Raw genomic sequence first — 16,154 nt, 5'->3', positions numbered from 1 at the left:
ACTCTGCACTCCCAATTCAGGGGGCCTGGGTTCCATCCCTGCTCAGGGAACTAGATCCCACAGGCATGCCGCAACCAAGAGTTCGCGTGCCACAACTAAGAAGCCCGTGTGCCACAACTAAGGAGCCCACAAGCTGCAACTAAGGAGCCCGCCTGCTGCAACAGAGACCCGGCACAACCACATAAATAAATAAATATTTAAAAAAAGAAAAAGAAAACAATATGAAGTAGCTTCTAAATGGCAAATGAGTAAATAATAGACATAGTGATGGACTGTGGAAATACAGAGAGGGATCAAGGTTGGCTGGGATAACCAAAAAGTCTTTCCCGGATAAAACAGGGCCTCAAAGATGTTTTGAGGCTAAAGTTTTCCACAAGGCAGGAAAACACCTGTTGTATTTGGAAGATAGCAAGATGATCTGCAGTAGCAGGAAGTAAATTTGGTGATGAGACACGAACGTGGGTTTCTGAGTAGCTCAGAGAGACACCGATAATGCTGTGTTCTAAGATTAAACTCGCGGTAGTGCCGCAGTGTAGCGGGTGAGGCTTAGCTCCTGGAGTGCTGGTGCCCACGAGGGGGTGCTGTTTCAAAACACAGGCCCGCTTGGACTAAGGAGAAAGGAACGTGCAGCAGGTAAAACGTCAGACAAAGAGGGGGTTCCGACAGTTGGACAAATTGGGAAAATAAAAAGATACGCAACAGGTAATTATCCCCTTATTACCTCGCGCTCCCCAGCTAGGTCCCCGCGCGCAACACAAAATTATACATTACAGTATGCCTCTAGCACGTGCCACTCAGGCTCTGCTGAATGCGACTACTACTCCCAGGCTCCCTCGTGAGGCCAGTGCCCTCTTCCCGTGTGCAAATGGGTATCGCCGCTCAGTCTTCTGGGATTCGTAGTCTTGCAGTGTCTTTCGGGAGTTGTAGTTTCCTTCCTACAATCGGCTGGGCGAGGCGGCGCCGGCGATCAGAGCTGCGCCGGGTGTTCAGGGGCCAAGATGGCGGCGCGCCGGGGACTGAGAGACGGAGTCGCGCCGCTTCTGAGTGGGGGCTCCGGCCCCGACCCTGGCGGTGGAGTGCGCAGCAGCGGTTGGGGGAGTCGGAGCCAAGCGCCGTATGGCACTGTGGGCGCTGTGAGTGGCGGGGAGCAGGTGAGACTGGCGGGCGGCCCGCGGCTGGCAGCAAAGCGGCGTGTGCCGGGCGGTGACACGTGGACGCCACAGGAAAGGGAAGAAGCGTTCGGGAGTCGATGCCGGGTGGCTGCGGAAGACGGATTGGACCGACCGGACCTGGGTCGTTTGCTGGGGGGATGCGGGCAGAGGCGGGTCCTTATGGCCATTCCTCCGGAACGCCGGAGGGGCAGAGCAGGGTGTCGGAAACCTGGCCCCTGTGTGTGGGGGGACTCGGACTTAGAGTAAGACCTCCCTCTAAGGATGCCGAGTGAGGGCTGTCTGTAGCCCAGCGCCGCAGTGCTTTTTCGGAGCCACGTGGGGTGGGGGGAGCGATTTTCCCGGGATAATTTGTCTGCTTCCCCTCCCCCTCTAGGCGGCCCCGGCACCCACGTGGGTTGGGCGGGGGGGAGGAGGCCCTCGGGTCCACGTGGGGGCGGGGAGGGGATGTCCACGTGGCTCCCGCTCCAGGCTGCCGGGCATCTCGTATCGGCGCTGGAGCCGCACTGCCGGGAACTGGGTGTGTCTCAGCCGGTCCCGCCATCTCCGATCGGCGCTGGGGGCCCCAGGCTGGGAAGGAAGGAAGGTAGGGGCTGCTAGAATCAACTTTGCCCAGAGCCTTGGAGGAGTTTTTTTCTTTTTGCTTTGATCCGCGTTGCTTCTCGACAACGGATGGTAAAGGACTTTACAGGTGTGCGGGTAGTCTGTGCCCTGCGGATGGCGGAGTGTGTTGGGGAGGGTAGAGGGCTGAGGTTGAAGGGCTGTGGAGTGGCGGCCTCTTTCCGACCGGCTTGGGGTGGGTTGTGAGGCATGGGCACTGGCGTTTTTGTTGCCTGCAGTCCTGCCTCGTTCGTGATCCAAGGGGCATGGGAGGTTTCAACATTTACATGGCACAGGCTTAAGTAAGGAAAGGGAGTCCTCTCCTTCCCTCACTTTTCTCAAGCATCGCTTTTGAGGAGGCAGCTAAGGCCTGCTCCTGTGAATTGATACAGACAAATTTGAGATGGTCTGTGTTTAAGCTTCTCTGGAATTTGTGCTGGGGATGGCAAAAGTTGGAGGCGATCTGAGAACTACTCAACACCAGTTGAACGTTTACTAAATGCGGGGGGGACATTCTTTCTGTCATACTCTTTTTTTCCTGGTCTTCAGTTCTCCATACTTAAAAGTGTTATCGTCCCATTCCTCACCAGGGCTTCTTAAAAGTTCCCACCCAGAGTGGAGGTCGGCAAGACTTCGTTTGAACTGTTATCTTGCTTAAGCAATTAAGCTGAGTCCTTGAAAGCTTTTTTTTTTCTTTTTTGGTTTCTAGGTGGGAGTTGGGCTGCAGGTTGCCAGGTAATATCAGTTCTAGCAGACCAATCCAGGCCCTGGGGGTGGGGGGTGGGGAGTGGCTTCTGGGGCTCTACTTGGGAGCTGCCCACCTGCTCTTCCCTTATTTTCTCAGAGGCCATATCTTGTGGGGCTGGTGCTGCCCACCCTTTGGGGGAGAGGCAGGAAGTATCCATGATCCAGCTGTAGTCCAAGTTAGGTAGTCATTTGGGGTTGGAGAGGGTCTTGTGGAGAGATTGTTCACCACAAACACACACAAAGATGAGTATGTGGAAGCTAGTCAATCAGCCAGGAACTTACTGAGGTTCCATTATGTTTAGACATAGGGGGATACTGTGGTAAACCACACATGGTCCCTGTCCTCCAGGATCTTATGTTTTTATCAGATCTTATGTTTTAGACAGACAATAAATAATGATGAGGACAGAGGAAAGTGCAGCATATTATATAATCAGCAGTAGTAATCTACCTTGCAGGGTCTGGGAAGAGACATTTTAAGGTGAGATTGTGGGGGGCGGAGGGGAGGGGGAGCTTTCCTCAGAGGGAACAGTATGTGAAGGCCTTGAGGTGGGAGAGGACATGGCTTATTGGAGAAACCCGTATGGCTGGTGTATACAGAGACAGACAGAGTGGTGAGAGAAGACACGCTGGAGGAGTCTGGTGGGGAATACCAGGACCACTGTAAGCCATTTAAGGACTTTAAACCTAGTGCTAAGAGCGGGAAGATGCCCTTGGAGGGGATTAGAGAGTGTCTCAAGAGGTGATCAAATGTGTATTTTCACGTTTGTAGCTGGTTTTGAACCCTGCAGGGACAAGCCGGATATGGGAAAGCCAGTCGGGAGGTTGTTAAAGTTAAGAGATGCTGGTGGCTGGCACACTCTTAGCCTGGGCTTATCCTCTCCATGATCTTGGTACTCTGGGAGCTGTGCTGTTTGGGGTTTGAGGGGAGGGATGGGTGAGGTCAGGTAAAGAGGGGCTTCACTGACTGGGGCTCCAGTACCTGCCTGATGGAAGTGGTGATGAGTGGTTCATAAAGCTGGACATTGTCTCGAGATTCTGGCCTAGTAGCTGGGTCAGGTAGGTGGCAGGGCAGGAGATGCAGCCTCTTTGCTCACCTGGGAGTGTTTGCTGAGCGAGATGCTATTCAGTTGCTAGTTGTAATTACAGGATTGTGAAGGCTTGGGAGGAGTTAGTGCCTAAAACCTGCCACCTTTTACTTCATCTCTGGGCCTGGCCTCCTAAAGTGTCCCTATCTATCCTTTTCTCTCGTTGGGCATTGTTACTCTTCAGCTTGATTAGGAGGGTGGGGGGGGGTGCAGTCACACCTGTTGCTTTTTTTTTATTTTGGAAGAGGTACAGAGTTTCCCTTTGCTGCCAAAGGAGAGGTAAGACTGGCTTGTCCGTGTTTGTTCCTGTTCTCTGGCCTTTGCATCATCTATAATTTCGTATAGTGGAGATACCCCTGCCTCTGGCCTTGCCAGCCCTTCTAGCCACTTCTGGCCCTGCCCACGCCCACACTCTTGACAGGCCTGGGCGGATGGCTCCCTGCCTGACAAGGCTGAAGATGTTAGTTCTCAGGGAAGAGGTGGGGTGGGGCGGGGCTTTTCCGTCCACAGAATCAAGCTTTCTCTTCTTTTGCTCTAACCTGGTTGGGGTAGGGAAGAGACTTGTCCCTTGGGACTACCTTTGAGAGGTTGGGTGGCACATTGTAGAGCCTTCAAAATAGAAGTTCGAAATAAGTGTGACTGTCAGCTGTGTATACTGTGATGCACTGTGCCAGGCATGGTGGGTGACCAGGAAGTATAAGCACAGTTTAAACCCTTCCAAGAGCCAAGAAAGATATAAGCTAATAGAATACAAAGGGTTATTTGACCCAAAGGAACTTGGAATATAGTTTTAGTAATGATGCAGGGAATGTCATGGGGTAGGGAAGTGGGTAGGATGTGATTGCCAGAGAAGTGAGCGGTACAGGAACACGTATGAATTCGGGGTGTGAGGAGAGATGCGTTGGGGAGGGCTGAGGTGTCTTCTTGAGAAGGTGGGATTTGAGCTAAGCAGAGACGAGAGGCCTAAGTGGGATTTGAGGGAGGTAGGGTGGTTGTAATTGGAATTGCCTGCTTACTGACCTCCTCTCCTTTGGTGTGCCCCTGAGAGTGTCTGTCTTCATCACTGCCAGCAGATAACTCTTCTCAACAATCTTGGTCTTTTTGATGTTTTTATTCCCCAGTTTATCAATCTCGTGTGGTTCCAAGTGTTTCTGGATGGAGTCTAAACTTTTTTTTTCCCAGAAGGTTCTTGAACACTGCCATCTGGTTGTGGCTGTGGCTCATAGTTTGTACTTCTCTCTGCCCAGCAAGTCCAGAGTGTGTTGGGGCTCCTGCTGAGTCTGAGGCCATTGGTGGAGGGCTCGGTACCTGGTTTACAGAGTGTGTAAATCAGCTGCCCCCGAGGGCCCATGCCCTGCAGCCTTCACTGTGCCTTCCTGACCTTATTCCCTTTTGCCCCAGGTGCTGCTGCATGAGGAGGGGGATGATTCTGGCTTTGTCAGTCTATCTCGGCTGGGCCCCTGTTTGAGGGACAAGGACTTAGAGATGGAGGAGCTGATACTGCAGGATGGGACACTGCTGGGGACCATGCACAGCTATATGGATGCCTCCCTCATCTCCCTCATTGAAGATTTTGGTGGCCTTGGAGAGGTGAGCTGGGGCTGAGCTTGGAGGTCTTCAGGCAGGAGCTTTGGCTCAGTGGCTCTGTTCTCCTAGCACCTTGGTTCCTAGATACTCAACCTGAGTCCTTGAAGTGTGTTTTTGTTTCTCAGTGAGAGTTGGGCTACATCCCATGTAAGAGGATGCCCTGGCAGACTTGGATTATCATCCAAGGCCTTTCACCCTGCCTGGGCCCCTGACTTACATGTTCAGAGGGTTCTGATCTGTGTTTTGAGTCCAATTCCAGCTTAGCCAAGGGTTGTCTGCTGAGCATCCCACATCTTACCTGAGAGTGTAGGGAGTATGAAACATAAGTTCAAGACTCAGTTTTGCCAGGTCTCTGTTGACACTAGAGAGATGGTGGATGGTAGTAAATGAGATTGGAACCCATGCCTCCTGGTACTAACATCTCTCTCTGGCAAATTGAGCTGAACTGAGCCTGGGAGAGGGATTCTCTTGGCATCCAGTCCTTCTCAGTGGCCTGGTAGGTCATAGGGATGGTGGTGGGACCTTCCTGTTGTCTTTCCTGAGCAGAGCAGGTTATCTCTGGAGGACCAGAATGAAGTGTCACTGCTCACAGCTCTAACAGAGATCTTGGACAATGCAGATTCCGAGAACCTGTCTCCATTTGACAGCATTCCTGACTCAGAGCTGCTTGTGTCACCTCGGGAGGGCTCCTCTGTAAGTGTGGGATGAGGGGAAGGGGGTGTGTGGTTGGTGCAAAGGTTAGAACCACATCCACGAGCCTACTCATAAAGTTCTGAAGCACAAACACATTTCAGGTCTTTTTCTCCCTTTTAGCTGCACAGGCTGCTCAGCCTCTCTCGGACACCCCCAGAACGTGACCTCATCACCCCGACTGACCCATTGGGGCCCAGCACAGGCAGTAGTAGAGTGAGTGGGGTAAGCCTGACCTAGGGAGCCTCATGGACTCCCAATGGGGAGGAATATATGGGGACATGTCTGGAAAAAGATATTCCTGGAGAAAACTCCTATGTCTTATCTTCTCTCCTGTAGGTTGAGATGTCTCTCACAGATCCTCCTTGGGACTTCTCTCCACCCTCTTTCTTGGAGACCTCCTCCCCCAAGCTTCCTAGCTGGAGACCCCCAAGGTCAAGACCCCGCTGGGGCCAGTCCCCACCTCCCCAGCAGCGTAGTGATGGGGAAGAAGAGGAGGAGGTGGCCGGCTTCAGCAGCGAGATGCTTGCTGGGGAGCTCAACAACTCTGTGAGCAGCATCGCAGACTTCCCCATGCACCTGGCCTGTCCCGAGGAGGAAGATAAAACAGCAGTAGCAGCAGAGATGGCAGTGCAGGCAGCTGGCGATGAGAGCATCTCCTCCCTGAGTGAGCTGGTGCGGGCCATGCACCCGTACTGCCTGCCTAACCTCACCCACCTGACGGCACTTGAGGATGAGCTTCAAGAGCAGCCAGGTGATTTGACACTGCCTGAGGATTGTGTGGTGCTGGAAATTGTGGGCCAGGCGGCCACAGCTGGCAACGACCTGGAGATCCCAGTTGTGGTGCGACAGATCCCTACTGGACCCCAGCCTGTCCTCCTGGATAACTCGCTAGAGGCCAGTGCGGCCTTGCAGCTGCTCATGCCTACACTAGAGGCAGAGACAGAGGCTGCTGTGCCCAGGGAAGCCCTCTGCCCTGAGAAAGAGGGGTTGTCACTGGACTCAAAGGAAAAGCTGGAGTCAGCCTGCTTGTTGGAGCCCAGGGAGGTCATGGAGCCAATGGCACCCAAGGGCCCTCAGAACCCACCAGCCAACACAATGCTAAGTTCCCAGAGAGCTCGAAAGGGCAGGAAGAAGAAGAGCAAGGAGCAGCCAGCTGCCTGTGCAGAAGGCTATGCCAGGAGGCTGAGGTCAGCCTCTCGTGGGCAGTCTACAGCAGTTACAGAGCTGACCTCTCAGGGAGGCAGCTTGCCTCAGGAGGACCTTCAAAGAGAGGTTGTGCCTCCCCGTGGTAGAGGGAAGCCCCAGGCTTGGGCTCGGGCCTGGGCAGCTGCCTTGGAGAAGCCTGGCTCTGGGAACTTGGAGAGTAGTGCTGGACAAGCTAGTCCTGCTAAAGAAGGTCCTCTAGACCTCTACCCCAGCCTGGTTGACCCCATCCAAGCCAACCCTGTTTCAACCCATCTCTCACTGGTTGACTCTGAAGCTGACCCCATGCCACTTGACTCTGTTGAAGCTGATCCCACTGCGGTTGATCCTGATCCCACTGCAGTTGACCCTGATCCCACTGTGGCTGACCCTGTACCTGTTGACCCTAAACTGGTTGACCGTGCTTTAGCGAACTCAGAGCTGGTTGACCCTCTCCCAGCTGACCCAGTGCTGATTGACCCAGTTCTGGCTGACTCAGCAGCAGTAGACCGTGCAGTGGTTGTTCCCATCTCAGATGACTTGCCTTCAGTTGACCCTATCCTAGCCAAGCCAGTACAAGTTGACTCTCTTCCCAATGACCTGGCTCCAGTTGACCCTGTACTAGTTAAGTCTAGGCCAACTGATCCCAGACGTGGCGCAGTGTCATCAGCCCAGGGGAGTCCAGCCCCCCAGCTCCTCCTGGAAGCAGAGTCCTCAGACCCCCCAAAGGCCATCAATCCTGAAGTCAAGGAGGTCATGGGTCCTCTGAAGGGGGAAACTGGTACTAGTGCAACAGCCCAGGAAGCCAGGCCTCGGCCTCTTAGCCTATCTGAGTACCGGCGACGAAGGCAGCAGCGCCAAGCAGAGGCAGAAGAGAGGAACCCCCATCCCCCAGCTGGGAAGTGGCCCAGCCTCCCAGAAACTCCCACAGGGCTGGCAGACATCCCTTGTCTTGTCCCACCAGCCACAGCCAAGAAGACAATTCTGCAGAGAAGCCCTGAGCCTCCTTCTGAGGCTTGCTTTGCTCCTATGGGTCCCAGCCCTGCCTCTCCTAGTCCTGAGCCACCTGCAAGCAAACCTGTGGCCTCAACTCCCACTGAGCAGGTGCCATCCCAAGAGATGCTACTGCCAGCAAGACCTCCACCTCCTGCTGTGCAGTCCATGCCCCCCACAATGCCCACTGCCCTGCCTTTTCCCACGGGTGGGCTGGGCATGACCCCCATGCTGCCCCTTCCCACAAATGGGCAAAGTGTCCCCAGTCTGCCCCCACCACCCTTGCAGCCTCCTAGTGTTCCGATGTCTGTGGGGCCAGTGCCACCTGATCCCTTTACTCACTATGCCCCTGTGCCACCCTGGCCTTGTTATCCCCCCTTGTCCCCTTCTGGCTATCCTTGCTTGCCCCCTCCACCGACGGTGCCCCTAGTGTCTGGTACTCCAGGTGCCTATGCTGTGCCCTCCACTTGCAATGTGCCTTGGGTACCTCCTCCTGCCCCAGTCCCACCTTATAGCTCCAGCTGTACCTATGGGCCCTTGGGATGGGGCCCAGGGCTGCAACACCCTCCATTCTGGCCTGCTGTTCCCCCACCTCCTTTGCCTCTAACCTCTGTTGGAAGAGCTGTTCCCTCACCCAAGGTGGAGCCCAGTGGCATCCCACCTGGCCCTCCTGATAGTGTACTGACTGTGCCGATGGCTCCTCCCCTCAGTCTTGGGGCAGCTGGTCAGGGAGCTCCACAGATAGAGCCCACCAAGGTGGAGGTCAAGCCAGTGCCTGCATCTCCCCATCTGAAACACAAGGTGTCCTCCCCGGTGCACAGCCCTCGGATCAAGGCTCCACCGTGTCTGCCTGCTGAGAGTGTGGCTGTTGAGGAGCTTGCATCAGAGAGGCTAAAGCCTGAGCCCCAGGAAGCTAGGCCCAGGGAGAAGGCACCCTCTCCTGTTACCAAGGCTGTTCCCACATCTGCACCAAGGCAGAGCACTACCACCAAGCTGCCTGCTGTCCACCCAGCGCGTCTAAGGACACTGTCCTTTCTGCCTACCCCACGTACCCAGGGTCCTGAGGATGTGGTACAGGCTTTCATCAGTGAGATTGGTGAGTGCCACACAGTTCCGTTGGTGTGAAGAATGGCATGGGGGTTGTGTGAGGAGTGTCCTCCATAAAACAGGATAAACTACCTTGATGGGGCTGGCCTTTGTTGGATTTCTTTGGAGAGTTCTTGAGAGGTAGAAGTCTGGGTTGGTTTGATTCTTTCTGCTTTGTGTTGCTGCCTTGGTTTACTTAGTACAGTGAGCATGGGGAACCTAGGGAAGAAGTGAGGTGATTTGGGACTTCTGGGACCTGTGTACTCAGTTGATAGGGGCTGTGTTGTATGCTTCCACAGGAATTGAGGCATCGGACCTGTCCAGTCTGCTGGAGCAATTTGAGAAATCAGAAGGTGAGGAAACCTGGGTAGCTTTGCTCCAACCCTTTTTTGTTGATGTTTCCTTTGGGCCTAGCCCTGTAGTTGCTTAAACTGGGGGGAAGGAGAAGGGGAGTCTCAGCCACTAGAGTAGCCCCCTAATTGGAATGGGAAGACAAGATTTACCTGTGACACAATCTAAGGCCAGGGAGAGTGGTGGGTACAGCATGGCAAGAACTATAAAGAGTAGATGGATCGGGAGATTCAAGTGTGTTGGGTTATTTGGGGAGGTAGCTCTCCAGGTGAGGCTTGGAAGACAGGAATTCAGAGACTGATGAGTAAAGGCAGAGGTATAGGAAAGATCGCATGTATTTGAAAGGCAATGGATAGCTCAGCTTCTCAGTACAAGGCATGGATCTAGGTGCTGCGGGAGATATTATGTCCTGTTCTCAGATGAGCTTATGGTCTGACTGGGGAGAAGAATTTGCAGAAATGACTGCTGAATTGGTAACAGGTATCGGTAGTACAAGGCAAAATAGAAAATATAAGTGTAGATCAAGAGTAGGTTATAAGACTAGGAAGTTAGTTAGGTGGGTTATGTAGAGCCTGGAATGCTAGGCTTAGAAGTTTGGACTCCCCAGATTTAGTGGGGAGTGTGCTTGTTTCTGAGCAGAGGAGAGACATGATTAAAAATATACCTGGGTACCCACTGGAGGAGAATGGATCTCTCTGGAGAGACCCAAATGGAGTATGTAGGCAAAATGGATTTTCCTCCTTTGGGTCTCAGAGCCAGCCCTTCTGCACCTCCTCAGTATGGAACATCTGGTTGGGCTTTTAACTAATATGGTTTCTTTGCAGCCAAAAAGGAGTGCCCTCCCCCGGCTCCTGCTGACAGCCTGGCTGTAGGAAACTCAGGGTAAGTATGGGGACATGAGTGAGTTACCCTACCAGCTGTTGGTCAGCAGCCGGCCGGTACTCCAGGACTGTCAGCTGGATGCCTCTGTTACAGGGACATTTAGTCCGCTCTAGTCTTTCCCTGTTCCCCACCCCCGGTTCAGCCCATCACTACAGCGTACTGTCTTGAGTGGTGAAGGAGGAGGATATATATGTACCATTTTCTGGCTTATTCCAGTCTGGGGTTCCAAATGGTGATGCCTTTTATTTTCTGGCAACTCGTGCTTTTGGGGATTTCTTTCCTTTATTTAACAGGCGTTAAGGTTGCTCAGCACTGGTAATGGTGTAAGAAAAAGTGGGGGAGGATATTCATGGCTAGGGCTCCCCTGACTCCTTGGAGGGCACAGGCATCCTGGACCTCCTTGTTCCCCATTCTTCCAGCACCAAGAGGCCTTTTTTTTTTTTTCATGTTCACAATACCCCATCCTGTTTTGCCAAGCATATTTTCCTCCACATTGATTTTGGGTTGGTTTGAGCCGGGCACGAGAGGCTCCTGGCTTGGAGGAGGTGGGGGGTATTCAAGGTCATCCAGGAATTGGGCAGAGCTGAATTGAGACCCAACCTACATAAAGTTCAGTCACTAAGACCCCTTTTGTGCTGGAGGAGAATGATTGGGGCAGTTTGTGCCCCCCATTCCTCTCTGCACGCACCCCTCTCCCATTGCTTTGTGAGCAAAGCAGATGTACAAGATGTTGAGGAGGCAATGAACCAGGCTTTCCCTTTTCCCCCCGCCAGCAGCGTTGACACTCCCCAGGAGAAGAGGCCCCTAGACCGGTTACAAGCCCCAGAACTGGCCAACGTGGCAGGTGGGTTCAGGGTGGGGAACTCTGCCTTTGATTAGTTTATGCAGCAAATGTTTTTAGAGCCTGCTCTGCACCAAGTGTGTGTAGGTGTTGGGGATACAGAGATCTGATCCTCGTCCTTGAGGTTCTCACAGTCCAGGGGGCAGATGTCAGATGTGTAAACAAATGAGCATGTTGAGTATCAGATGTTGTGTGTTAAAGAAGCCTGTGTGGCTTATAGTGGGGTCTGAAGAGGGACAGTCAGGGTAGGGTTATATAGAAGGTAATCCTCAAAGTGGAGGCTTGAGAAAATCACTGATACCAATCAGGTAGGTTTATGGGCATTCTAGGTAGATGGAATGGTTTGAGTGAGCTGGAGAAGCAAAGCCAGCCCGGTATGTTTTGGGAAATTGTGAGTGGTTCATTTTGGCTGGAGTGTAGTGGTTGATCAGGGTGCTGGGCAGAGCTAAAGGAAGAGAGAAAGCTGGAGTGGAAAGCAGGAGGTCAGGTTCTGGGAACTTTGACTGCCATGTTAAGCTGGTTGGACTTTATACTGTACAGTGAAGAAGCAATTGTAAAAACGTTACCAGTTTGGTTTTTGGGTGCTCCCACCAGCAGGAATGTAGAAGACAGGTGGACAGGTGTGATGCCCGAGGTAGGAGGTTATTAGGAGACAATTACATGAGTTCAGGCAAGATGCAGCCCAGAAGTCAGGCAGTTCTGAGGACAGGGGGTGTGTCTAAGAATGAAGAGGTAGGACAGACAGGACCTGGCCACCAGCTAGGTTTGGGCAGTGAGAGGTTGAACAGTTCAGGAGGACCAAAGCTGGTTGGGTGTCTACTGCTGGTCTCCAAGATGGGGAACTCAGGGGAAGGAGCAGTTTTAACAGTGGGAGAAGTTGGGCTGTTGATCATTGTTAGTATACTCTGTGAGATGAAGTGGGGATCCCTGGAGCCTATATTCACAGTGTTTAGAAGTGTAGAATCGGATCTCATCCTGCTATCTCCATCCTCCCTCCCCTCACAGGGCTCACCCCTCCAGCTACCCCTCCCCATCAGTTATGGAAGCCCCTGGCTGCTGTCTCACTGCTGGCCAAAGCCAAATCTCCTAAGTCCACCGCCCAGGAGGGAACCCTGAAGCCTGAAGGAGTTACAGAGGCCAAACATCCAGCTGCAGCCTGCCTCCAAGAAGGGGTCCATGGCCCTAGTCCAGTCCATGTGGGCTCTGGGGACCATGACTATTGTGTCCGGAGCAGGACCCCCCCAAAAAAGACGCCTGCCCTAGTCATTCCAGAGGTGGGCTCCCGATGGAATGTCAAACGCCATCAGGATATCACCATCAAACCTGTCTTGTCCCTGGGCCCAGCCACCCCGCTGCCCCCATGCACAGCTGCCTCCCAGAAGCCACTTGATCACAGGACTAGCAATGATCAGGCAGATCCCCCAGCCCCTTGCCTTGCCCCATCCACCTTGCTGTCCCCTGAGGCCTCACCCTGCCGGAATGACACGAACACTAGGACTCTCCCTGATCCCTCAGCCAAGCAGCAGTCAATGCGCTGTTATCGAAAAGCCTGCAGGTCAGCCAGCCCCCCAAGCCGGGGCTGGCAAGGCCGCCGTGGCCGCAGCAACCGTTCTGTCAGCTCTGGGTCCAACCGGACCAGCGAAGCATCTTCCTCCTCATCCTCATCGTCGTCTTCCTCATCCCGGTCCCGGTCCCGGTCCCTCTCCCCCCCACACAAGAGGTGGCGAAGGTGAGCTCTGATGGCCTGTTAGGTTCTCTCCACTTTGGAATTTCTCTCCTCTGGTTTACTCTGAAAGCTTTAGCACATCGATACTTTCAGGCAGTAAGGCTTCTATTTCTGTCTTTGGCTTTTGTCTTCTCCCCCTTTACTGGATTCGAAGGAGGCAAGCTCTGAGAAGATAGCTTCTATCCCCTGTTGGAGATTGGGATATCTCTGAGGTCTCCTCCTTCCTGGAGACCTGCCTTGGGGAGACAATTAGGGTTTGATCTTGACCACGTTGATTCCTTTGCATACTGTATCAGTCCTTATTTCTGCTATTTTCCCGGTAGTATGTGGGATGGTGGTCTAGTGGGTTGTTAATGGCAAACAGTCCTTCCTTTAATCATCTGTTGAGGAAACAGTCTGGGACAGTTCCTTTGAGTGTCACTGTGGCCTCAGCTATTTTCTGGCAGTACCTTTTTCTCAGTAATAGACCCAAATTTTTCCACTTAATCAATGAAGAATTCTTGGTTTTTGATGGTGAAGCTTATCTTCAGAAATGTCCCCTACTACAGGTCTAGCACATCCCCTAAATGCCGTGTTCATAGTACTCCTATGAGACATATGAGGGGAGCAGGATCCCAGAGACCCAGGCCTGCCCCGCTCCCCACCCGCAGCTAATTGTAAGACCTAGGGCCCAGCCTTTTATCTCCGAGTCTCCGTTATTTTTATTCTTTCTGATTTGTTAAATATTTTTCTATTTTTAATTGCATAATTGAAAATAAATATGATCTGTGCCCAAATACTCTAGAACATCTAAAGTTCATGAGGTTCTCAGTTTGGTCATCTGCGAAGAGTTCTTCTAGATCTCCTCTGCTCTGCTTTGCCTTTGGTCCTGAGCTTCCTGACAGGGAGGCAGGGCTGGGGCCAAGGTGAGGTAAGTAGAATATACCTGCACTGCTCCCAGCATTCCTGTGTGCCCCTTTGTTCTCCAGGTCCAGTTGCAGTTCCTCTGGACGTTCCCGAAGATGCTCTTCCTCTTCCTCCTCCTCATCTTCCTCCTCGTCTTCCTCATCCTCATCATCTAGTTCCCGAAGTCGGTCCCGCTCTCCATCTCCTCGCCGGAGAAGTGACAGGAGGCGGCGGTGAGCGTGTTTTCAGGGAGTCGGTGCATCTGGGGTGCAGGTGCCTAAGAGTTCTGAGACTTGAGCTGCGTAATGTCTGGGGCACTGATGGCACCTTCTTCTCTTGTCAGGTACAGTTCTTATCGTTCACACGACCATTACCAAAGGCAGAGAGTTCTGCAGAAGGAGCGTGCAATAGTGAGTAGAGGAACAGCTCCTGGGAGGAGAGGGCTTGTCCCTGAGCCATGACATGAGCTCAGAGAGCCGTCTGCAGCTATGGCCTTGGCTCATAGTGTGTCAATTTTCCTTGACCTAACATAGGAAGAGAGAAGAGTGGTCTTCATTGGGAAGATACCTGGTCGCATGACTAGGTCAGAGCTGAAACAGAGGTTCTCTGTTTTCGGAGAGATTGAGGAGTGCACCATCCACTTCCGTGTCCAAGGGTGAGGTTGGGCCCTAAGGTCAGGATGTCCTGTCTCATTATCTATCTTGATGCTTTTTGTTTCTCCCCCCTTGCTCTGGTGTCCTAGGCAATATAGGCACCTTCATTTCTACAGTTAGAGGGTTGGCAATTTGGGGAATGAGAAGAACCACCCCAGTCCATTACTGTACCCTGGCGAGCTGTCTCTTCTCCATGGCATGTGCCCAAATAGCCATGTCAGCCTCTGTCTCACCCTCCCCACCAGTGACAACTATGGCTTCGTCACTTATCGCTATGCTGAGGAGGCATTTGCAGCCATTGAGAGTGGCCACAAGCTGAGGCAAGCAGATGAACAGCCCTTTGATCTCTGCTTTGGGGGCCGCAGGCAGTTCTGCAAGAGAAGCTATTCTGATCTTGGTGAGTGGAGGGAGGCCCTGAGCCTTTGGTATCATCTCCTCCCTCAAAAGGTCCCCAGGCTTTTGAGAGGGGCGCTAGCTAGGCAGACTTGTCTTCCTCTGACACGTGAAGAGCCTAAGGGGTGGGATGAGAGGAGAAATGGGTGCTCACCTGTCTTTTGACTTAATATCCAGGTGATTTTAGCTCCATGCATTATAGACATGAGAGGTAGCTGGCCACTTGAGGACGCTGTGGTTGGGAGGTGTACTCAGAGACCTTGATGTTTGTCTCTCTTTACCTTTATAGACTCCAACCGGGAAGACTTTGACCCTGCTCCTGTAAAGAGCAAATTTGATTCTCTTGACTTTGACACATTGTTGAAACAGGCCCAGAAGAACCTCAGGAGGTAACCCTGGGCCCTTCTCCCCCACCCCCTTTTCTTTGGAGGTGCCCAACCTCCTCCATTCCCTCCCCCAGTCTAGGGGAGACAGCTGCTAGTGAGGAGATGACTGTTTTATAAAGAAATGGAAAAAAGTGAAATAAAAATGTGTTAAATCAGATTTTTTTAAAGTGGTATTTGTTTTTTATAATAGGCATTGAAACACATTAACTTGCATTCCTATGTAAGAAGGATGGGGTTGAGGGGTTCCCCCAGTGTTTGGAAAATCGAAGTCACTATGCAGACTAATAAACATGAACTAGAGGGAACTGCCAAGTGCTGTTGTGCTTCTTTCTATGGTGGTAGTGCCAGACAAGTCACTTTTTCTCTCTGAACACAACAGGGACATGCTTACCTCCATTTAATTCCTAGGACCCCTCTTTGGTCAGGTGTAGAATCCTGACCACTTGAAACTGCTCCTCAAGAGTGTTGTAAGTGAAATCAGTCATCTAGGAGTGCCTCTCAAACTTTAAAAGAGCAGTTGAATCATCTGGAGATCTTTTAAAAATGCAGATTCTGACTTCTGGGATGGGGCCTGAGATTCTACATTTCCAACAAAGGTGGTGCTACTGGTCCAGGAAGGAATTTTAATATCAAGGACCCAGAGGACGCTCACACTGTTGCAAATAATGGTTTTTGAAACCGAGACTTGTGTGTATGTGGACCGTAATAGCTTGAGCACAATGCTTGGCATTCAGCAGGTTCTCAGATGTTTAAAGAATGCATGCAGGTGGATAGACCTTTGGGGAAGAGGGAGTTGTAGGAATTATATACCAAGGACAGGGGAATGCCTGAGAAAGGCAAAGGAGAGGTGTGTCCCTTGAGAAAGTGGATCCTTACCTCCCTGAGGGGCATG

The 16,154-nt window shown here is 52.4% G+C and overlaps 1 protein-coding gene across 6 annotated transcripts; it reads left to right on the top strand.

Annotated features, from left to right (window-relative positions):
- The first annotated feature begins 449 nt into the window (after positions 1–449).
- Positions 450–15,828, top strand: PPRC1 (PPARG related coactivator 1). Of its 6 annotated transcripts, none has more exons than XM_079901022.1 (14): positions 450–702; positions 5,006–5,194; positions 5,738–5,884; positions 6,005–6,106; positions 6,221–9,155; positions 9,445–9,498; positions 10,321–10,378; positions 11,152–11,222; positions 12,225–12,948; positions 13,914–14,063; positions 14,174–14,240; positions 14,364–14,485; positions 14,729–14,880; positions 15,166–15,828. In XM_079901022.1, the coding sequence occupies exons 2-14, from the start codon at positions 5,090–5,092 to the stop codon at positions 15,267–15,269; spliced, it is 4,791 nt and encodes a 1,596-aa protein (XP_079757148.1). In that variant the 5' UTR covers positions 450–702; positions 5,006–5,089; the 3' UTR covers positions 15,270–15,828. The 6 variants fall into 6 exon arrangements, with proteins under 6 accessions (XP_079757148.1, XP_079757147.1, XP_079757146.1 ...); XM_079901021.1 differs by lacking the exon at positions 450–702 and adding an exon at positions 791–1,151 and having other exon boundaries at positions 6,005–6,097; XM_079901020.1 differs by lacking the exon at positions 450–702 and adding an exon at positions 791–1,151 and having other exon boundaries at positions 11,155–11,222.
- Positions 15,829–16,154: the final 326 nt, after the last annotated feature.

Source organism: Stenella coeruleoalba (assembly GCF_951394435.1).
Source record: "Stenella coeruleoalba genome assembly, chromosome: 16".
In the NCBI taxonomy this organism is placed as follows: Eukaryota; Metazoa; Chordata; class Mammalia; order Artiodactyla; family Delphinidae; genus Stenella; species Stenella coeruleoalba.
The sequence above is the reverse complement of the archived record's forward strand: the minus strand, read 5'-3'. Positions and strand labels throughout refer to the sequence as shown.

Coding starts and splice junctions, on each gene's coding strand:
- PPRC1 (XM_079901018.1), top strand. CDS start 999: ATGGCGGCGCGCCGGGGACTGAGAGACGGAGTCGCGCCGCTTCTGAGT. Junction 10,379..11,154: donor CTGGCTGTAGGAAACTCAGG/GTAAGTATGGGG, acceptor CCCCGCCAGCAG/CGTTGACACTCCCCAGGAGA. Junction 11,223..12,224: donor AGAACTGGCCAACGTGGCAG/GTGGGTTCAGGG, acceptor CTCCCCTCACAG/GGCTCACCCCTCCAGCTACC.